This window comes from Capsicum annuum, chromosome 3 (assembly GCF_002878395.1).
Source record: "Capsicum annuum cultivar UCD-10X-F1 chromosome 3, UCD10Xv1.1, whole genome shotgun sequence".
Lineage (NCBI taxonomy): Eukaryota > Viridiplantae > Streptophyta > Magnoliopsida > Solanales > Solanaceae > Capsicum > Capsicum annuum.
The window spans coordinates 188,348,629-188,373,142 of record NC_061113.1 but is presented as its reverse complement, the minus strand read 5'-3'; the positions used below and the strand labels follow the sequence as shown (position 1 = coordinate 188,373,142).

General features: G+C 33.2%; 1 protein-coding gene across 1 annotated transcript; it reads right to left on the bottom strand.

Annotated features, from left to right (window-relative positions):
- Positions 1–10,129: 10,129 nt before the first annotated feature.
- Positions 10,130–17,688, bottom strand: LOC107863386 (cytochrome P450 704C1). The gene is made up of 7 exons (XM_047408592.1): positions 17,653–17,688; positions 17,432–17,596; positions 15,016–15,231; positions 14,665–14,949; positions 14,266–14,586; positions 13,867–14,070; positions 10,130–10,443 (listed from the first exon to the last, which is right to left on the bottom strand). The coding sequence occupies exons 1-7, from the start codon at positions 17,686–17,688 to the stop codon at positions 10,198–10,200; spliced, it is 1,473 nt and encodes a 490-aa protein (XP_047264548.1). The 3' UTR covers positions 10,130–10,197.
- Between the last annotated feature and the right edge of the window lie 6,826 nt (positions 17,689–24,514).

Below are 24,514 nucleotides of genomic sequence, written 5' to 3'. Positions count from 1 at the left end.
TAGAAGCCTTAAAGAATACACAGAGGGTTGTTGTGTTTGTTTTAGGTCAAAATATGTTGATGCACACTCAAGATGTGATCCTAACCATTGAAAAGCTCGCTTTTATCGAGCGTTGCTCAATGTAGATTACTCAACCAATTTGATAAATTAATAAGCAAGAAGTTACATAGTGTGTGAGTTAAACCAACTCTACCAAGCCTATCAAATGTCACGTAACTCCAGGATCATTACACTATCAAAAAAACTGGCTCGACTTAGTGCACAAATCAAACAAGCTCAATCTCTCAACAGAACTTATAGCTCTTCTCCAATAATAGATGATAAGATATCTGTTTTGCAAAAGTCTGCACCGTCGCCAGAAATGGTTGCCAGGGCAAAAGTTCTTCTGAAGACATCATCAGTAATCTCTCAATACCAAGTGATATTAAGAGATTATGATGTAGAATTTTGCATAGCAAATATCTTATCATCTATAATTAGAGAAGAGCGATCAGCAGAAAGGCTGAGAGATTTAGATCGTTTAATTTGTGCACTAACTCTGTCAAATTTTTTTGATAGTGTAATGAGCCTGGAGTTACGTAACGTTTGATAGGCTTGGTAGAGTCAGTTTAGATCACATGCTATGTAATTCCTTTCTTATTAATTTATCAAATTGGTTGAGCAAGCTGCATTGAGCAACACTCGATAAAAGTGAGTTGTTCAATGGTTGGGACCATATCTTGAGTGTGCATCAACACATTTTGACCTAAAACAAACACAGAAACCCTCTGTGTATCCTTTAAGGCTTCTGAATAAAGTAATTTGAAGGCCTTCTTCAATGCCACAACATTGAAGGTAGTGTTCCTGATCGAGCTCACAAGAGATCAGGAATTTTATACCAACCTCGAAGACGATAACGACCAACTTAAATACAGAAATAGTAAGCCGGAGGCAAGGTTGAAAATTATCAAAATTCACAAACTAGAGCAAGCCTTTGATCTTGTCCAAGAAATGTTAAAAGCATGCTAAGGCAAGAAAACACAATCAATTAATCCATATTGCTAAGGAAGTAATGACACTCAATCTGTCTTTCAATATCATTTGTGGTTCTAATCAGCTCAACAACAGTGGACCTAATTAAAACCACAAACAAGAAGGCATGGGATAAAATTCAAAATTTAGAAATTGCCATCTTTGTTTAGATTCCTTACTTTAACTGCAATTGCTTTTGGCGCAAGTTTTCTAGACTTATTGTACATCATTTTAACCCTCGATGCCCGTAAGGCTTCTTTCTTGGTCTTCTGTTATTTTCTATCTAGTTGATAATCCCGACCATGCTACCTAGTCACATTTCCTTAGAAAAGTGTCCATCTGCATTATTTTTCTTTCAGAGAGACAATAGAGGAATTTACATTGCCGGATACACTTTCATATTTACACTTAATTCAGATTTCTCATGTTGTTTTAAGATAATTTCATCGGCTAAATTCGCTAGAAGTTACTTTCTACCCTATGTATCATCTTCATTTAGCTCTCATATGATATAGTCTTTTATCAACTCCCCTTTCCCTCACAGGCATTCTCCTTCGGCTCCTTCTGGCGTATAATCATCTTCTCGATCAACCCTTCCATATAAATTTGGGCCAGGGGAATTTCTATTAGTTTTTTGTTCTTGCTTGATGTAGTGTGAGGCTTCAAAGGTGTTCTTAGAGTCCAATGCACACTTAAAGTTAAGTCCAATCGCTATTGGCTCTCTGCAATGACACTAAATATTGATCCCTTCTAAAAACTTGACACGCATAAATACGAACAACAATCGTCATTAATTTGTAACAGGGTTTTTTCACCATCTTCATGAGGCCCTCAACCTTGTCAATTTGAACCCATCAAACTTAATTGTATAATGCAGGATCTTATTTGAATGATCAGTGCCTAATTAGTTAAAAATAACATTCACAAAAATATTGTTCTTTGTGTGTGTTGTCCCGGTGACCTTATTAGTAATACTTCTTAACTAACACACATATGATAATGGATCCATCTGCACGCACCTTATTCTTCCTAGCCCATCTATGGCTTAAATTGAATAAATAGATGACTAGCAAATTGCAACAGACATCACATCTGTTGGAAAAGCAAACTGATATATCCATCTGTTGCAATAGATTGTCAATATGTTGTAAGTTATCTGATAGATGAAATATATTTTACAACAGATTACCCATCTGTTAGATTTATTTTAAAGCAATTTTCTTTTCTTTTTGAAATATAATAAAAAGATAAAATATTGTATTTAGATCCATTTTTTTCAATTTACATATTCAAAAAATCACCAGTTTTATTTAATCAAGGGATATATGAACAGTCATGGCTTTTTGTTTGACTACCCCTTTCAATTCAATCATTTATAAATAGGTCCCTCCGGCCTCCTTTTCTTACTCTCACTCGTTCATTTTCCTACACTTACAGTACAAATTTGGCTGATCCAGATTCATACAAGAAGATTCATATCGAGTCCTTGAGGGAACTTCAAAAGCAGTTTGATGAACTCTAGAGGGATTTGGCCAACTTCGAAATAAGGCCGAGGAGGGCGGCCCTGCTGCTGCTGGATGAAAATTATTCGATTGACAATAATAATAGTAATAATGATAATAATAATAATAATAATAATAGGTTATTTTTTTCTTTCTTTTAGCGTATGTATTTTCCTTTTTGTATCGGATCTACCTATAAGGGATTCAAAAATCTATGTATATGTTTTGTTTGGTTATGTTTGGTTGACTTTGCATTTTTAATTCTTATTTAATATTTAATTATTATTTTATTTATTCTCTGTTCTTAACATGTCGACGGTTGGAGGTAGGGATTGAGCACTTGTGGCAACAGAGGGTGGTGAAAAGTCATGATTCTCCTAAAAATGGTTCGTTAATGAATAATAAGGAACTAAATGATATACATAATTTATATCCATAAAAAAAAATATTATTTAATTAAAAACAAAGTCGCAACATTGGATTAATTAAGTTATATGATGATTGTTAAGAAAAAAGTGAAGAGTCATAATTTTTTGTCTAAAATAAAAACACATACATTCAACAATATTGCTGATTGATCAAATTCCCCATTTGTTTCGACTGATGTATCAGCTATTAGAAGAAATCAAAAAAGCTATTAAAACAGATTGTCCATTATATTTGTTACCAGAAAATAAAAATAGTTATTATTTTATTAAAGAAACAATTATTTAAAAGGAGTTTTTTAAATTTATATAATAAAAAAGTCAGCAAATTTGAATTAATGATATGATGATAGTTTTTTTTTATGAAAAAGATAGATTATATGTTGCAACAGATATATTATTTGATGCAACAGATTCTCTATTGTTGCAATAGATGATATATCTATTGTCACTGATGAGTTATTCTAAGACCCCGCAAAATCTTGCGGTTAAATTCAGCTCGTTTAGCTCCTTGAAGCTCTTTAAAAGATCCAACACTTAGAAAATTTTTATAAGTGTTCAACAAATTTTTATAAGTGTTCAACACTTAGTCTGATTTTAAGCCTCCGAACTTCGGAGAATTATTTGATGACCTTCCCGACATCCATTTTATGATTTTCAAGTTTTATTGCGATGGGGCAAGGCAAGAGTACATTTCGGGTGAGTTTCAAAATTTTCAGAATCCATTTAGGGCTCGTTTGGATTTCGAACCAGTAGCCAAAGGCTATGAAGGGGCGCCGCCCATGGTATAGCCTTTGTGGGCAATTCAACACCAAAGGCGCCGCCCAGGTTCCATAAGGTGCTACCAAAGGCACCTCCTAGGTACAAAAGGCTCTACCGAAGGCGCCGCCCTTTGTGTAGCCTTTGTAAGCATTACACTTCCGTGTCTTAAGGGAAATTTGATCAATTTCTCCACCCTATATAAGCCTAATAATACGAGATTTGGCCATAATTCAGCAACTTATACTAAATTTCTCTCAAAAACTCTCAAGAATAAACCCTAGAGTTTTCATAGGAAGTTTAATTCCAAGGGAATTCACCGTCAAATTTTAAAAATCTTTCTGTCAATCTTTATAGAATCACAAGCTAAGGTATCATAGTGTTTATTCATGGATTCTTTTCATCCATGAAGCCCAAGAACCCTCTTTTAAATTCTATATCTTGATATTTATGTGGTGAATGGATTATGTTCATGTTATTGATGTTGAATGATTCCCAAGTTAGAATCTTTATGTGTTTTTATGAATCTATGATATCATATGAGTTGGAAACATGTAAATTTAGTTGTTCAGAATTAATAATTTGTTGATTACACCTATGCCTAAGTTGTGCATGTAAGGTGTTTGATAAACTGCCTAAAAGACTAGAAATTATGTATTATAGTTAAATTGTGACCTAAATGACAAATGCATGCTACACCCTTATGAAAACAATGACTTCTATTATATTGTACCCGAAAAATATAGTTGTGTTCCTAGAGCCAGTGTCATGCTTTCACGATATCCTTAGTCAAGCCATAATCCATAGAACTCAGTAAGTCATGTGACTTAGGAAAGCTCAACAACCCAGATATCTCAGAAATCTCAGTAATCCCAGTAGTTCAGTAATCCCAATGATCTCAGTACTCAGTAATCTCGAAAACTTAAGTATTCTCAGTAATCTCAGTAACTTCAGTACTCTCAGTCAATCCTCAAATCTTAGTAGTATTCTGTCAATTAATAGAACTCAATAAACTCAGTTCAGCTCAGCTAAACCATACCATCAGGATCAGCTCCATCCAATAAATCAGTTTAGTGTCTATTCAATTGGGAGTAGGATTCAGCACCAAGTGAACCTAGGGATGAGGATACACACTGTCAGCCGGTAGAGGGTACGATCCTTAGTAGTAATCCCTGCATTCCAAAGTACGTAGCCAGTGTAGGAAGAGATGCACCCTACGTGTTTAGGGATTTATACATCTCATTTGAGTTTCCTATCATGAGGGATTGACGGAAGAACTCCCTGTCAACGAGGGTATACTCTCAGCTTGTCTTTACCCGTGGCACGATACTGACATCCTTCCAGCTGGGGTTATAGGTTGGACCCCACCAGTTTAGTTCTGCGGTATGTCGGTTAGATGACTACCTCCCACACTCTCAGTTTCAGTCTCAGTAATAGAACTCTAATAGTTCATCAGAATATAGACTGTCAGATACAGTCAACTCAGATATAGTACGAAACTCAGTTAGTTCCATCAGATTTAGGACTGTCAGATATAGTCACTTATATTATCAGTTATCAGACCTCATGTTATTAGTATTCAGCTTTAGAACTGTCAGATACAGTCAACTAGACTAGTTCTTCATAATCAGAACTGTCAGAAACAATCATTCATGTCAGTAATATAGTTTCAGTCCTTCAATACTCAGCAATACAGTATCAATTCCTCATTTATCAGTGACTCAGATATCAGGATCAGTAAACTTAGTTATTCAGTATCCCAGTATTCATAATCTCAGACGTTAGGGTATCCATGTTATCAGTAGACTCAATAGTCAGAACCTAGTATTCAGCCCCATTATGATCTCAGTTTCAGTTACGTATTAATGCATGTATTCTTACATTCATATCATTCAGTCAGTTAGTATTGTTCATGCATATGAACCATTTGCATTCAGCCTACCTCATTTGCATACCAATATATTCTAACATAGTGATGCATTTGCACTATGGTATCTTATTTTATGCCATAGGTTTAGGAGCACGAGATCCAGAGCGTCAGTAGCATTCCAGATTTCAACAGACAGAGTTAGTAGTGAGTCCTCATCATTCGAGGATGATATTATTTGATTATGTCATTCTTTTAGTACTTATCTATTTTAGTATATGGAGTTAGTTGGGGATATATCTCATCAACTCCTTATTTAGACAGCTTAGAGGCTTTCAGAATATAGCATGTCAGACAGTTTCTTCAGATTTGTTTTGGTATTGATTGTACTATTTTTTATACATTATTTTATCAGATGTTTTATTTAGTTTTGAACCTTATGGCCTTACAGCTTCTATTCCGCATTTTACAGTGTATGTATACATATATACCGTATATTATGCAGTGTATAGGTACAAATATCAGTCATAGGTTAGCTTGTGGTCCTTCGGGATGTACCAGATTTAGGTAATTACAGTTATCTGATGCAACAGATATAGAATCTATTCTCACAACTCAATAAAAATGGTTCTTGAAAAGAACTAATTAATAATAATAATCTGAAAAGTCATGACTTATCACAATATTTCTTAATTTTATTAAGTCATGACTTTTCGCAGTAATTAAAAATGTAATTAATAAATAGAGGTGAACAGTTAGATTATATGTTGCAACAGATAGGTTATCTGATGCAACAGGTTTTATATTTATTGCAACAGATATAGAATTTGTTGTCACAACTCAATAAAAATGGTTCTTGGAAAGAACTAATCTATATATATGTAATCTGAAAAGTCATGACTTATCACACACAATATTTCTTTTCTTAAATTAATTAAGTCATAACTATTCATAGTAATCAAAATTAAAAATAAAATTAATAAATGGAGGTGAACAGTCGTGCCTTTTACCTCTCATTCAAATTCAATCCTCTACAAATAGGTCCCTCCTTACTCAATCGTTTATTCAAATACACTCTATTTATTTATTGTATCTCGTCTTTCATATTACACCTGGACTTCCACCACTTTCTCTTTCCTGACTAAGGTAAAAATTTTTCTTACCAATTTATAGTATATGTTGTATTACATTTGGATATTCTTAAGATATTTACTTTTGTTTTAAAGTTTTTTATTAATTCATATGTGTTCTAGATTATGGCTGATCCAGTGTGGGATGTTACTTTTCTACAAGAAGTTGTGAATGAACTTCAAAATTAGGTTTGTGACCTACAATGGAAACTGGGAGTAGTTAGAGCAAGAATGCTCCGTGAGATCCGCAGGCTGAGGAGGACCTTGCTACTTCCGATTGAAGATTGGTCGGCTGACGATGATGATGATGATGATGATAATAATAATAATAATAATAAGATTATTTATATGTGTTTTTATTTTTATTTTTTTGTTTAATAAAAAAATTATGTTTGAATAACTTTGACGTTTTAATTCATATTTAATTCTCATTTTGTCTATTATCTTCTCAACAAACATATCGACAATTGGACGTAAAAAGGAATAATTTAGAATCCAGTAGCAATAGCAAGATTTATCTATTGGGTTTATGGCAGGGGCTGATCAGTTGGTGGAATAGTAGACGGTGTTTGAAATAACCATTGTTTCCTACTCAATCGAAATTTCATAAGAGAAGAAAGCTTTTAACGTGGGTCGACGTATAGTCTCCCTGTTGAATAATGTTTACATTTTAATTTGAAGAAAAAGTGATTAATGCAGAGGGTAAAACATGAATATTTTTTAATCTCTTCTTGATTAATGAAAAGAGACAAGTAAAATGAGAAATCAAATTAGGAAATTTGAGATGAGTAATTGGACGTAAGGAATAATTTTGAATCCAGTAGCAATAGCAAGAGTTGAAACACATTGGTAATCTGTTGGGTTTATGGTAGGGGCTGATTTGTGTTATTCCAAACAGATTAATCATCTATTACAACAGATATGAAGTCTGATGCAACAGATAATCAATTTGGTGCAACAGATAATCAGTCTGATGCAACAAATAACTAGTCTGATGCAATATATAAATATTCTGTTGCAACAAATTACTTATCTGATGCATCAGATAAGTGATCTATTTAAATTGTGGGCACTTCTGTTGGATTCATGATCGGGTTCTATCCATTGTTGGAAAAACAGCAGTAACTGGTGTACCCAGATGACAAATTAGAATAAAAATCATAATTTTACTTACCAAAGTCACATATGAAGTAATGCTAAAGTGAAAAGTGATGTAGGAAACAAAATTTGACCTAAGAAATTGGTCAGATAGCAGCACTAGCGATAACAAAAACAACAACAACAATGATCGACAAGAAGAAGATGAAGATGATAATAAACTAGAAGATGATGATAATGAAGCAGAAGATGATGAATAAAGCAGCAGCAAGGATGAACAACAATAATCGTGAAGAGAGATAAAACAACAACGGATGAGAAAAGAGAGAAACGCGCTTTTTTTCCCTCCGTTTTCTGTTATATTAACTAACATTTGGATCAAAATATAAATTTAAAAACTTCTGAGTTGTTTTCAAACTTCCCCAACTTTCTTAATCCTTAATAAAGTAATTGTCACCTCCACTCAATAATTAAGACTTGTATCACCTACACCTCATTTTAAAACTTTTTTGTCACCTACATCCCAAAGCCCAAAGCCCCAGGTTAATAAGTATTCTCACAGGACTTTGAATAAACGAGACATATTACACTCAAAATTTGCAGTCACTTCACAATTATATAACTATCTCCCTCTATCCCAATATAAATGTTGTTTTAATTTTTTTTTTTTTAAAAAAAGGGTTCGTCCAAAATAAATGTCAGTTCAAAAAAAACTAGAGAAAAATAATAATTTTCCAACTAAAAGAAAATACTTCTTAATAATTATCAGATCTGCTAAAACATCTAATAAATAGAGTAACTTAGTAACCTACATTTATTATCTCGAAGAAGTAAGAAAGTTTTGCACATATTTTTGAATATTGTGAATAGAATGGCATTCATTAGCCTGATGTTACAGTGAATGAGTTTTGTTTACTCAACTTAGTTGCATTTACCTCAAGATGTTGACGAAAATAAGAGAAAGGTCGGTTTCTCTAAATTCTTTGTCCGTAGTATTAATATATCCTAAAGAAGCATCCATGGCAGCCAATAATAGTACCAACTGATTACCTTTTTGCAGATGTTTACTAACGAAGTTATGAAACTTGTGGAGCTAACTTTATTAAGATCAACATTGTGTCAGATTGTCTGGAGTCGATGGTCTATCAACCGAGCAATCGAGCAATGTAAAAGGTTGGCCATTGCAGTTGAAGTGGTTGCAAACCCCTTTATTGTTTTCATGAATGAACCAGCTTCAGGATTGGTTGCAAGAGCGGTTGCCATTACAATGAGATCTGTTAGGAACATTGTCGATGCAGGAAGAACGATCGTCGGTACCATCCATTAGCCTAGCATCAATATTTTTGACAACGTTGATGAGGTAAGTTTATTAATCTCCCTAGAAAATGAAAGTAATGCTATCTTTTCCTTTTCTTTTGCTCTCAAATATTACAAGTAAATATTATTTGCACAAAAAATGTGTTTCCTGAGTAAATAGACAGGTTTTAATAACTTTTACTATTTTAGAGTGTTTCATTGCATCAATGTTTATGAGTGAATCTAATAGATTTTATTTTGTGTTGATAGACTTATGGCTCACAGTTTCCCCATCTTTGAGGGTGTTAAAACAGCACTGTTGTCGACCTCACAAATGAGAGAATAGATTCGTAAACACTCAGAATTAATATTATATATATTTTCTCATTGATGCTCCGTATAGTTATTGTCTTCTACCTTGTGCAGATAAATTGAGAGATGCTCAGCCTGATCAATACTTTCGCCACTTTGCTTTTGAGCAGCTTAAATGTGACTTGGTTATTGTTCATATTGTCACTACAGATTTGTCTACCATGTATGATAGCTGAAGGCACATTCACATCAAAACAGTGTTGGTTGTAAACTATACAATTTGATTTCTCAATGAATTTACATAGTATGAAGTGATAATATTTTGTTAAGATTTAGTCTGTTGAAGATATGCCTTTGAAGCTCCAAAATCAACTTTGGAATTGAAGTGGTATTATCTTTTTTGGGTTCACGGTTCGATCAGGGGAGAGGAATAAGGAGGGTTGAAGTTTAGCTTCATCGGTAGAAGTAGTTTTGCAATGTTGGGTTAAGAAATGAAAGAACAAATATAAGTTACCTTCAAGTGGATCAAATTAGAGAGGAAGGTAAAATACAAATCAATTTTGATAGCAGTGCATTGCAGCCCCAACTAATGGTATTCCTCAAAAGATAGTTAAACTTCTAGAAATAGCTTACCAAAGTAACATTTGAATTTTTTTTTGAATAATATGATCACCAAATTTATATAAATATCCCACTAAAGTATCTTTTGTATTTTTGTGGACAACATGGTGATCAAACTATGCACATATTTCCAATAAATTGAAAACTAATGAAAAAGTTGAATTTTTCACGGAAGTTTATACATATAGACAGAATACAACGACATCCATCTCAATTGTTCTCGGCCGGCGGAATCTGGTGGCCTGATCTATAGGAAGCAAGAAGATGAAGCCCCCGTCAATGTGAAGAGTGAGCATTGTTCTGTATTTAACTCTCCAATGCTCATCACCCATCTTAAATCTAAAGGTGCCCAACAGTACTGTTGAAAATATCATCATCTGCCTGTAAGCAAATTCCTTCGCTAGACAAATTCTTGGCCCAGCCTGCAAAAATTAACCTACCATTTTACTTTGGAGCAATTTATAGCAATAGCATAGTTAAACTTCAATGAGGAAAACATAACAGGGAGAGAAAGGAAATCAACTTAACTTTATGCTGGAAAGGCCGAGGGAAGTGTTGATTCTTGGTGGTTAGGGGAAGATACTTTACTATATTGTGGAATTCACGAGAAAATCACTTTCTTTCTTGAAAAGATTGTAATTTAAAAAAATGTGACTTTCTCACATAATAACTACTACGGAAAAAGCTTAAAAATATTCCTAAATTATCTGAAATAGCTCAAAAATGTCTTTCGTTAAATTTTTTGCTCAAAAATACTATTCCTTTAAATATTTGGCTCAAAAATACCCTTCCCTCTAACAGAATTCGGAAAAGAATCAAAAATACCCCTGAACTATCTGAAATGAGTCAAAAATACCCCTATGTTAAATATTTGTCTTAAAAATACCCCTCCCCTTAACGAAATTAAATTATTTCGATTGAATTAAACCCTAACTTTAACTTTTTAACCTTAATACTTTAATTTTTTTACATAAAAGTATTTTTAAAATTTTAAAAATAAGATAATGAAAAAAAGTATTTGAATTATAATATAAATTGGTTGAATTTGATTTGAAAAATAAACATACATTTATTCTAAAAAGGTATTTTTACTTTACATCTTTTTAATCTTTAAAGAAATTAACGAAATGTAAATTAACGAAATTAATGTAATATAAATTTTCACTTAAAGAAATTAATGAAATAAAAATTAAATCATGAACTTTATATAAATTAATGAAATAATTCAAATAATTTAATTTCGTTAAATACCCCCTGTTAAATATTTGGCTCAAAAATACTTCTCTCCTTAACGAAATTAAATTATTTCGATTGAATTAAACCCTAACTTTAACTTTTTAATCCTAATACATTAATTTTTTTACATAAAAATATTTTTTAAATTTTAAAAATAAGATAACGAAAAAAAGTATTTGAATTATAATATAAATTGGTTGAATTTGATTTGGAAAATAAACATACATTTATTCTAAAAAGATATTTTCACTTTAAATCTTTTTAATCTTTAAAGAAATTAAGAGATTAACGAAATATAAATTTTCACTTAAAGAAATTATCAAAATATAAATTAAATGATGAACTTTATATAAATTAACGAAATAATCAAAATAATTTAATTTCATTAAATACCCCTCTGTTAAATTTGACTCAAAAATATCCCTCCCCTTAACGAAATTAAATTATTTCGATTGAATTAAACCCTAACTTTAACTTTTTAACCCTAATACTTTAATTTTTTTACATAAAAGTATTTTTTTAAAATTTAAAAATAAGATAATGAAAAAAAGTATTTGAATTATAATAAATTGGTTGACTTTGATTTGGAAAATAAACATATATTTATTCTAAAAAGGTATTTTCACTTTACATTTTTTTAATCTTTAAAGAAATTAACAAAATATAAATTAACGAAATATGAATTTTCACTTAAAGAAATTAATGAAATAGAAATTAAATGATGAACTTTATATAAATTAACGAAATAATCGGAATAATTTTATTTCGTTAAGGGATGAATATTTTTGAGCCAAATATTTAATAGAGGAGTATTTTTAATCCATTTCAGATAGTTTAGGAATATTTTTATCCTTTTTCGAATTCCGTTAGATGGAGAATATTTTTAAGCCAAATATTTAATGGGGATATCTTTGAACCAAAAATCTGAAGGATATTTTTAAGCTATTTCGAATATTTTTGAGTGTTTTCCGTAACTACTATTAGTTGAGTGGAGAGGTGGTGAGAGAAGTGGACTGCTGGTTAAACCTTTCTATTAAGGGATCAAGCACAGCTGGTAATAATTATCCAACAGTTGCTGAAGCTTCATATATGCCAAACACATTGATCTTGTTTGCAAGTAGAATATTACTCATAATATTCATGAACAGAGAGTCTTATATCTGGTTTGAGTCATTCAAGTTCTGGTTATACCACTTATGAGTGCTAAAAAAGGTGATTTCCCTGCCAAGATCATGAGCAATAAACACACTTCCGCTCGACACCTCAAACCTCAATTCGGTGATGATCAGAGTTTGTGTTAATGAGAACCTCAAGTTATCTCGGTGGACCTCTCTTTCAGTATAATGAGAAGTCAATTGGGAGTCAAGTTTAACCTATAGAAGGTCTGGTATGCTTTCTTGGAAATGCAAATCCATCTCATTTTCTTCTCCCCTGTCGTAATATTTCAGTGTTGTCTCCCCGAGTTGAGTCCAATCGATACGTGACAGATTTCAATTGGTACCTCGCCAACCACAACTAATATTAGTTGGTCTCAATTGATATCTCGATAATGTTCGGAAGGTTGGAAATTAGTTATTCTAACTGGTTGGGGTCAATAAGAGGTGCAGGACTTGTGTTCTAATGTTGTCGTTGTGGCTTGATTGAGTGCTACATGTATTCCCTATGTGGTTATGCTGATTGATTAAGCGGAATGTTGTGATTTTAGTGAAGTTGGTAATTGTAACCCTTTCGTTAATTGATTGGTTATGTTTACCGGAAGGAATCGTAAGATGATGTTAAGTTAAAAACTTGCCCGGATGTGTGGCCTTTGAGTTATTAGTTAAGTGTAAAAGGGGTGTGAAATTCAAAAATGTGTGGTGAGTGGATGTGAATTAATGTATCGGGCTTCTGACTTCGGTAAAAATTGGTAGAATGCAGTTAGTGAAAGTATACCTGAACCCTGAACCCCCATTGCATAAGTGCCCCCTCCCCATTTAATCCATTTCCCTAGTCTTTAGGGAGCCAAAGCCTGGCTTTACTAAAAACTAAATAAGGCTCGCGCTAGGCACAACAATAAGACTGTGTTTTCCTTCTTTCTTAAGCAATCACCCTTTGATTTGTTTTGGGTTCTTCAATTTGTAGATAGGAATGAGATCTTTTGGGGAAAGAGTGGAGATTGGGAAGATCGAGATTGAAGGGGTGTGAAGAAGGTTCTCATGTGAATGACATGTGCACATGTGCTGAGGGATTAAAAATAAATAGATGTTAGGAAGGAGATTAAAAGTGCTCCAATAACTCAAACATGGAGGACTATTAATGCTCTTTAGGAAAGAAAAAGGATGATTTTAAGTCTAAAGCCAAAGATAAGAGATCATTTTTGGACTTTTTCTGTAAGCCATTCATTAAATGAGCTAGATCCCTCAATTACCTTTCTTACTATAATAGTCTTTCGTATTATACGTTTATAACATAATTTTACCATTCATTAATTATAATCATTAAGGTTGTAAACCTTAACAATTAGCATGTTTCTTTGTCAAGGCTGGATTTTGAAAAACTATTTCTGTTTGGTGCAGCCAAGCTCCTAGAAGTTCTAACTATAGGCGTTAAGATTGTAAAGCTCTGTGTACCTGAAAGGCTGTGAACTTGAAGGGACTTTCTTGCTGAAAGCAATCATTTTCATCAAACCATCTCTCTGGCCGGAAATCCTCTGCATCATCACCCCATAAAGATTTCATCCTGCCCATAGCCCATGGTTGATATGCGACAGAATCCCCTTTCCTTACTCTAAATCCATCAGGAAAAGTGTCATCTGATAAACAGAGTTTGCCATCCTGCATGGAGAAAAAACTCAATATCAAGAGCTGTAATACATGAAGCAGTGGCCTAATAGGCATATATTATATGTATGCATGATTCATCTGCAAGTGTTGCTCTAATATGCATATAAATAGAGGTACATGCATGAAGCATTGGCCTAATGACATCTCTTGTTTGTTTATATCATTCTTACTATATTTATGTATTACCACAGGAATTGCCAGGTATAATCTTAGCGTCTCAGTTAATGATGCATGGAGATACTGCATTTTATCCAGTGCGGCATCAGTAATGCTGTTGGGTAGCTCATCGATACTTGAATACTCGTTTGTTCCGGTTGCTTTCCTTACTTCCTCTGCAATTCTTTCTTGTAGGAGAGGGTGCTTGCACATCATATAGAAGAACCAGGAAAGCGTGCTAGCTGTAGTGTCTTTGCCAGCAATTATAAAGCTGAGGATTATGTCCTTAAGGTACTTTGGATCCGTTTTCTTCATTTCCAGGAACCTAGACAGAATGTCTGATTTCTTCATCTGCCAATCATGTAAAAGTTCAAATATCATCTGGTGCTCTTGCTCACAGGAAATAAGTTAGAAGGTTATTCAACTTACAACCCTGCTTTCATCTCGCGACTTGCTCATCTGTTCTGTCTTGTTTCTGATAATTTTATATACAAATTCATCAACCACTTTGATACACTTCTTCATATTTGCTTCTAACCCAATGTTTAGAAATCTTTTCACTTTCCAAAACACATCAACATAGCGATAAAGAGTTACTGCACTAGCTTCATCAAAAGAACTGGAAAATAGAATGCCTTCTTCAGTTGTAGTATCTAGATCCACACCTAATAAAATCTTGAAAACTGTCTCCAGTGTTGATTTCGTAAATAAGTCCTGCCAAATGAATGAGTTAGCTTATTAACTTGTTAATTAACTGTGGAGCAAAGTGAAGTTATGTACTTGAATTTCTGTTGCTTGGTTTGAGGTCACGGCTTCAGATACTTTCTGAGCTAGTTTTACTGCACCGATTCTGAAAACTGCACTACTGAAGTCCCTTAAATTTTTAGTGGAGAATTCATAACTTGATATCTTCCGTTGGTTTTTCCACTTCTCTCCATCAACTTTGAAGATCCCATCACCCAAAAGATCATTCAACTTGCTGTAATGGTGCCAACCCTGCAAAGTTTTAGGTGTGAGAAACTAGTACATTCTGTTCTTGTCTCCTTTGCTTCTTTAGGGAAATAAAGAATATGGGAGACACGACTTACTAGTATCACCTTATCATTGCTAAGCGTAGTTGTGAGATCCATGTACACATGAAAAATTGAATGGTGTACGTACTAGACAATTTTATGTTTGTGTCAATTGTTGCAAGCACACATTAAGAGTTATTTCAAGGTCAGCAAGCTCAAAGGGCCATTTTGCATCAGATTGAGATTCAGAAACTAGAAAGGCTTAGATCCTCTTTGGATGAGCTTATAACTTATAGGTAACTTATGACTTTTGGCTTATATTTTGTTATTTTGACTTAAAAATGAGTGCTTAAAAGTACTTTTTAATCTTTGCTTAAACACTACAAAAGTGTTTAAAAAGTTATTTTGGCTGAAAGGCATCGAAAATAAGCCACTCCAAATAGGTTATGTTTTGCAATGAACTACTATATTAGAAACCTGCAAAACACCCTGTTAAGAGTTAACATTGAGTTTTAGCATAATCGTGATACTTGCAGTGAATTATAGTGATTAGTACTCGCAATGAATCTTGAAAACTTTCTGGTTTTTCTTTACAAGGAAGGGAAGTTGAGAAAACAGGTCAATTGTGTGCAAAGGTGCATCAAGAATGTAGCATTAAACTTCTCTCATATATAAAATCCAGAAATGAAACGCCACAATGGTCCTTATAAGCCCAAAAGGAGGGATGATTTTGGGTTTGGAGGGGAGAGTGGGGGTGAGCGTAACATGTAGTCTTTAGAATATACTCAATATTAGCAGGGTCCGAGGTGTAAACCTCACTTTGGAAAAGATTTAAGTATCCTATAGGTCTTGTATTTGCTTGCCATTTCTTTCATGTAATCATGCAGCCTGTTGAAATTCAGCAAATGATCGATGATTGTTCCAGCAACAGGATGGTACTTTCCCTTGCTTGCTGACCCATTGAAGACAAGTTTGAACACATGCTGCTACTAAAATGACAGCCAGAGTCGCTGGAATAGATTGAACATCCATCGCTTTTCAGTGTGAATGATATGTTGCTGTTTGAGAATGCCTGGCCATATGTAAATATTTGGGATTGTGACCCCCTTGTCAAATTTGTTGTCTCCAATTATTGAATGATGCTGATTCAATCCCATAAAAAAAAACATAGAAAAGGACTGATTTATCCAAAAATGTGATCTCATCCAGCTATGTGTCTTTATTATTAGCACTCAATTGTGCGTCACTTACTTCACGAGAGCACAAATACATGGCATTATTTGTTTACTCCATATAATGTATAACACGTCAGCCTCGATGCAGAATAAACAAGATATTTAGACAAGAATAGGAAAACCAAGGAAACAGAAGACGCTAAGAGCATATTTGACTAGGCTTTCAAAATTTGTTTATTTTGGTAAGTGTTTCTACCAGAAATTTGTGTCGAAAAAGTAATTTTGAAATGATAGTAGATTTTGTTTGTCTAATCAATTGAAAATTAATTTTGCCAATAGTAGAGCATTACTTTGTGGTTGTTCAATGTTTCAAAAGTGCTTTCCGAGGGAAAAAAAAAATAGCTCAAAAACACTTACTCCCTCCGTCCTAAATTATATGTCATCATATTTTTTTTAATTCATTCTAAAATAAGTGTCGTCTTTCCTTATTTGACAACTTTTCAAAGGTATAATTATCCTTTTACTTTTATTGGTATCACTTAATTAAAAAAAAAATATTGACACATTTTTTGATAAAGAATAATTTGGTAAATTTTACCAAGTCTTCCCTTATTTCTTAAACTTCGTGCCCGATCAAATGGCGACACATAAAATGAGACGGAGGATTCTTTAAAAATTTGATCAAACACTTCAACTTTCTAATATAACACTTTATGAAGAAGGAAAAAAAACGCTATTGAGTTTCGAAAAGCTGAGAAGTATAGCACCAATGAAGTTGAACTTATTATGGGCTGGCGAGGGGTTGTGTAGGTAGAAGCGGAGTCAGAATTTAAGGTTTGTGTATTCTGAATTTTAGGACAAACACCGACTTAAAGCTAATGCATAACCACCAAATTAACGAACAAAGTACCAATTTTGGATAAATTGTTACAAAATGAAATAGGGAAATAAATTTAAAAAGGGAGGTAAAGAAGAGCCAAGGAGGAACTAGGAAGAGACAGTACATACCGAGCTAGAGGTCCGGACTACGGCAGGCAAAGGGAAATCAATAATAAAAGCTTTCTTTAGCGTGAAGAAATCAATAGGCAGATATTTTAGAATAGGGAAAAGGGCCCAAAAAAAAAAAAAAAAAAAAAAGTACGTTGAAAGATTAATCAACTTTACCCCATCTAACTAATGAAATGGCCATATCACCCTAAATGACCCATTTTTTAAAAAGAAAATCATACCCGACCCGATCCATCAGGAGACCCAAACAAATACATAGAGGCAAATCAATGGTCTGTTCTACACTCAAATCAGCTGTGGGGACAGATTGAGAAGAGTGACCGGATATAAACAAGCTTCTATATCATCAGAAAGCTCAAGACACTTTGAGGTTTCTGAAATCTGATTGGATGAAATAAATAGCCTTGAGATTTCGTATTCTCCCCTACATCAAAGTAAAACACCTTGATATCAAGTTGGAGTTCGTTGCTAAACACGTCTTGGTCATCTGAATTAACATAGTAATTGAAAAAATCGAGGAATCATGAGATGCCATTGAATGTTATTTCACTCTTTATTTGATAATAATTTAAAGATACAATCTATTTTTTATTTTTATTGGTGTCACTTAATTTTAATGATACCACTCTTCTTTTAACTTTTCTAAAAATTTCTTAAACTCCACAAAATGAGACTTACTTTAAAAAAAAAATAAAAAAAATCATATTCGATCAAAAGGTGACACAAAATGAGATGGAGGGAGTATTATTTTTCTTGATTTTTAGTAAAATATAGGGTTTATACAAAATTTATTGGTTCGTCCAAACCCTATATGACATTGTAGCTCCGCCATATATAGCTTATAGAGCTGCTGTTAGCCTGTTAGGGGTCGTTTGGTAGAGTGCATTAGAAAAGTTGATGCATGCACTAACTTTATGTAGTATTAGTACCTTATTTGGTAAACTTATAGTTAATATTGCATTAATTATATACTCTATTTAGTATTAAAATGTGTATCAAAATGACAAACGAGCGGATCAAATCGAATATGAGTCAATTAAAATAAGTAAAACAAAAATAGATAAAATATCCAACTCGGTCCATATTTATAATGGGTAAATATGTGTAAATACAGATATCCATATTATAGTATGGATAAAAGGTTCAAAAGCCTTAGGCTTTAAAGGGCAATTTTCTTACCCCAACACATTCCCCGCCCCCCATACTCTCTCCCCAAAAATATAATAAAACTTTTTACGTTGACTTTTTTTAAAAAAAAATTACATTCTTAGATTGTATATTGCAAGTCATAGCAATACTTTCTAGGTTGCAATTAATAGCATCTTTTAAAACAAAAAAAAAAATATTTTTCTTATAACATGAAAAAAGAACCCTTAAAAAATAAATTTTGCTGATAGAAGGATATCTATCACATTCTAATATCTCTCTCCTCTTAATTCTTCTTTCTTTATTTTCTCCTAATTTGTTATACAATTCCACATTCTCTCTCACAAATAAACTATTCTCTCTTCCTCTTTTCACTCCAATTTATTCTATATTTTTTCCACATATATTTCCTCAAAATCCTCCATAGATAATCACATATTTGATCTTTTTACCACAATATTCTTTCTTACTTCTTCCAAATTTGATATATGTACAGTCATTTTTTCTTTATAAATATTGATTTTATTTTTTATCGATATGAAAGATGATAGTGTTCATTCAACCTTAATTTAGTACGAAAATAGATGAGATAGAATTTCGATTCAAAGAAATTAGCACATAGTGTATGTAATGGATATACAAATTGGCATCACCTAAATTGAGTATCACAATCCATAGATACGAGTTTATATATCTATTCCATGCACATTTCATACAAATTAGCATATATGACATCACTTTATAAACTGATTCCATTCAATTTATAATCTAAAGTATATCTTCTTAATTGAATATCACAATCCACAAAGTTTATAGATAACTTGGTATTAAAAAAAATTAAGTAAAATAATTTGTATATCTATTTCATTCCTCATCGCAGATTTTGTATCATTGTCATACACTAAACTTTATAAGATTTTTGTATTATTTTCATAAATCAAAACAAAAGAACTCAGTGACGAGATGAAGATAAAAGTAAATTAATTAGGAAAAAGTATGTATTAATGGGAAGGAATTTTCAATCAATAAGGAAAATAGAAATTTAGGCTTGTGTGAAGGGATTTTATCTTTGAAATCAAAATCGGCAACTTGCTCAACCAAAACTTTTTTTCTCTTTTTGTTCATCTTATTTTAAGGAATAGCAGATTTCTTCTCCAAACATGTTCAAAATAGGTTGCTTCAACGGTGATGATTGTTTCGTATCAATAATAATATTCGAAACCAACTCACTTTGATTGTTCAATATACCATCAATCTCAACTTTCTTCTTTATATTATTCTTGATTGGAGAAGGGGTGAAACATACCCAAAATCGAATGAAGGCCTAGAGAGCACAATGTGAACTCTAGAGAGCACAATGTGAACTTAGGAATGAATGGCATAATTCATACCGAACTTGAATCAAATCTCCAAAAATCAAGCAAAATAATCAAAAAAGAACAATAAAAGATGATACCTATTAAAACTCATACCCCGAAATTCTTTGAAAATTTTGAAAGTGAAAGATAATTAAGGTAGGCATTAGTAATGAGGAAAAAATCTTGGCAAGAATGATGAAACTTGCGATAATTAAAGTGAAAGATATTTTTCTATGAAGATGAACAAAAAAAAAAGAAGTATTATTAAGATAAAACTTGTGATATTGACAAAAAATATTGTTCCAATAAAGTTGTTTTAGAAAAATTTGAGACTTTTTTTAAAAAGGTAAGAATGATAATAAATGAAGATATAATATTGACCATATTTTACTCCTTTCATAATTATCATCACATTATTTAGGAGATATTGAATACTAAATCCTAAAATAATGAGTTAATTATTCTTAAAAAATGATTTACCAATTTTTTTAACAAAATAAATAAATTAGTTTTTTTAAAAAAAATTGCTACAACTTACAATTAAAATCTTAATAAAATAATTATCTAAAAGTGTTGTTATAACTTGCAATAAACAATCTAACAAATACATATGAGATAATTTTCACTGAATATATCCCCTCACCCACCCATCCCAACCCCCTCCCCCCAAAAAAAAAATTAAATTTTTTTTTAAAAATCTTATCACCCCCACCCCACAATACCCACTCCCTAACCCGAACCCAAACCCCCTAAAAATTATATTTTAAAATAGTAAATTTTTTAATCACCCCTACCCCTCTTCCCCCGCGTCTAAAAAGTGTAAAAAAATTGTCACCCCACCCCTCAACTCCCACTCTTGCTTACCCCCTACAAAAAAAAAGTAAAACTTTTTAAAAAATAAAAATAAAAATTTTCTTATCCCTCCCACCCCCACCCTCTAATTCGACCACCCACGATGAAAAAAAAAAAACTAATGCTGTTTTTCTTTATTTTATGAATGAGCCTCTTTTATCTATATACATATTAAACTACTCATTTTTAGATGGGTAATATGAGTTTTGTTAATATTTGATCCATCTTAAATGGATTGAGTTGGATACCCATCCCATTTAAGATGAGTTAATTTGAATGGATACCCATATAAATTTGGGGAAAGAACATAAATAGCAATTCAGATGAACTATTGACACATAAATGGTCATTTAATTTTAATTCTATTTTCTAGTCATTTGTTGGTAGCTTTGTACAATACCGATACAAATTTGATACATATATTATAGAAATATGTATTATATACAATTATACGACAATTATACTGTCATGACCCGAATCAGGGCCTAGCCGCGACAAGTATCTCAAGTCCCGCGTGGATCGGAGATCACCCCTACACCTAACCAAACCAAACACAATATCCCCCAAGGTCGGATGAATTCTGAACATATAACAAGATAACATAAAACAAACTTATGGAAATTCAAATAACATGCCTAAAATCGACGACCGGTGACCGGCCAAACAACCGACCAACATCACCTAATACCCACAGTAATTCAAAAAAAGCCTTCTAAACAAAGAACCAAAACTAGTCTTGTTCGGGACATGTCTCCGATTCTAAGAGATGACAATGAGAATGAAAATGATAATGTTAATGATAATGAAACTCTCAACTCTAGTCTATGATAAGAACTGCTGAAATGACTAAGTCTTCTGAAGAATAGAAGTTCACCACTTTAACACAACGAACTGATGAACCAAGTCAATCCACCTAACTCTGCACAAGAAAAGTACACTTGCCTTTCGACCCTGCATCGTGTGGGGATATAGCGTACAGAGACAGTTAGTAGGGTGAACACTAGCATGAAACTTGGGGATTAGGATAACATAATGCGATGATCAATAGTTTTAAATCATTCAAATCCAATACACATAATCAAATGCATATACATATATGTATACCACATGTTGGGGTAGGGAACAAGGCTTAACATGCGCTTTAAAAATTCAGCCTGGATTGTATAGCTCAACCGTCATAACATACGAAGGCACCCACGGGCTATATGGGCCCAGCACTCCCCCAGTTGGTAGGGGCCCAGTGTGTGTAACCACACAAACCAGAGGGAATACATATGTACTATAGGGGACTCGAACCTCCTAGAATATCAAGGTGACACGACCACCAAATCATATAATACGATGTGGGGGACTCGAACCTTCCAATCACTTGAAAATAATAAGCGGGATTGAACCACCCGATCATATAGACCCTCGCATTGGCAACCGCGGTTTTCAGTATTGGTCCTTTAAGACCTCCACTTTCATGACTCAGCTACACAACCCTCGTTAAAGCCCAATTAAAACAAGTATCACACATTCCCATTCATTGAGCCACATTACACATTAAGGCGTATATTGTTGGTATCGTTATATCAACTACACTTGCAAGGTAATAACAACATGCCAAAACAATCTCATCACTTGGGGGAATTTTCAACCCCTTAGTTCAATTATGCAATAACTCATGAAAACACGAATCCACAAGTTTCAATTTAAAATCATAATGCAATAGTTCCATTCCCATATTTCTCATCATTAAAACCACTTTCACAATATGGGGATGGGGCCATAACCACTTCAAAAGTCACAAGTTTGGGAAAATCATAGTTCTCTAGTTCATTCACCATACTCATGCACCCACAAGTTCAAAACAATAATTAAAGCATGAATAATTATGTGTAAACCATGGGAAAACATTGTTCAACAACAAACAACCAAAACCCTCAATCCTTAATTTCAAACCAACATAAATATCTCATGAACAATATTTTAAAACATATGTTTTTTACAAATTAACTATGAGGGAAGAGTAACATGCCTGAAATACCAAGTTTCATGAAAGGATTTCAACTCTGGAGCCCTTAGATAACCTACTTCTTGGAAATCCTAAGTATGGCTACTTGAGAGAATTTAATAGAGATTTAGGAGTATTCGAGTATGTTAAGAAGGAAATATAACCCTCTTAAGTGCTTTATAAATGTGGAGTTTTAATTGGGTAAGGAGAGAATTGTCCAAAGTGCCCTCAATTTAAAAATTGAAATTTAGTCATAGTGACTATAGGTTACTGTATGACTCGTAAGGATATATTACGACTAATCACAAGGAGTCGTAGTCAAGACAGAACCAACAAGGCCCAATGCTGGCTTGGCTACGATTCATACCACCGACTCATAATTATACCAAACGACTCGTAACTACTTCTTGTACTCAAGACAACAATAATTTGGGATGACACACTAGACACCCTACGATTGGGATATAACGAATTGTCATGAGTCTTTACGACTTATGGCCTCAAGTCGTAATGAAGATAGTGTCTTGGGCCAAACTTTCTAGACACCTTACGACTTGGTTCATACAACCCATAAGAAGTCTTGACGATTAATTGAGAGCCACTCATACTCAGAGTAGAATATGGCCAAGTACCTATGACCCGTCAAGACTTCCGACGACTCATCGAAAGAGTCGTAGTTAGGACATGAGGGTAAAATTTCAAAAAATTTCAAGGACCAAAAACCTAGGGCGTTACATACTCCCCCCTTAGGATCATTCATCCTTGAATGAATGATCCGACAAGGCATTTATTAGCACGATTTGAATTTACACACAACCATACTTACCTTTAACAAAGACAAAAAACAAAGATGTTAAAAAATACGCATACCTCAAGCACTATTATTTGAAAGATGAAACAAGAATAGATACTTGGACTTTATGTCCTCCTCAGCTTCCTACGTAGCTTCCTCAACCTTTTGGTTCCTACAAAGAACCTTTATCGAAGACACATCCTTAGTCCACAACCATCGAACTTGACAATCTAAAATCTCAATTGGGATTTCCTCATAAGATAAGAAATATAAAATACCCACCTTTTCCAAAGGAACAACCATCAAAGGATCACCCACGCACTTTCTCAAAATTGAAACATGAAACACTAGATGATTGGAGCTCAAGCTAGAAAGCAACTCCAATTTATATGCAACATTACCAACCCTCTTCAAAACTAAGTACGGAGCAACATAACGGGAATTGAGTTTTCCCTTCTTACCAAACCACATCACTTTCTTTATGGGGCACGCCTTGAGATTACTAATAAAGACACTAGATGTTTATGAAGTAGTGTATGGTCAACTCATTAATAAATATAAGAGACACTTTTTACTACCTGACCAAGTTTTTCCTTCCACTGTGTCCAAAATCAGAGGTGAAATAGGTTTCTAATAAAAACATAGTCCCATTACCTACTTGGGATGTCTAATATATATTGGGAGATAGAGATTAAGTCATTACCCTCGAATGATTAGAATAAGAGTTTCCGAGATTTATGGTTGGCAGTCAAGATTACTCATTATAGAGGAAGAGTAATCTTAGTAAAACATGTTTTGCAATCAATCCATTACATATTCTTTCAGCCTGTACCCATCCTAAAACTACTCTTAAATAGCTCATGAGTTTATTTGCTGACTTTTTTTGGGGATGGAAAGATAATAAGAAAAAATTCCATTGGGCTTCTCAGAGAAAATTA

What these genes read in the sequence shown, in the direction of transcription:
- LOC107863386 (XM_047408592.1), bottom strand. Translation starts at nt 17,688, where the DNA reads ATGTATTTGTTTGGGTCTCCTGATGGATCGGGTCGG. An exon ending in CGCGAGATGAAAGCAGGGTT is followed by an intron (nt 14,587 to 14,664) that starts GTAAGTTGAATA and finishes CATGATTGGCAG; the next exon opens with ATGAAGAAATCAGACATTCT. An exon ending in TATACCTGGCAATTCCTGTG is followed by an intron (nt 14,071 to 14,265) that starts GTAATACATAAA and finishes TTCTCCATGCAG; the next exon opens with GATGGCAAACTCTGTTTATC.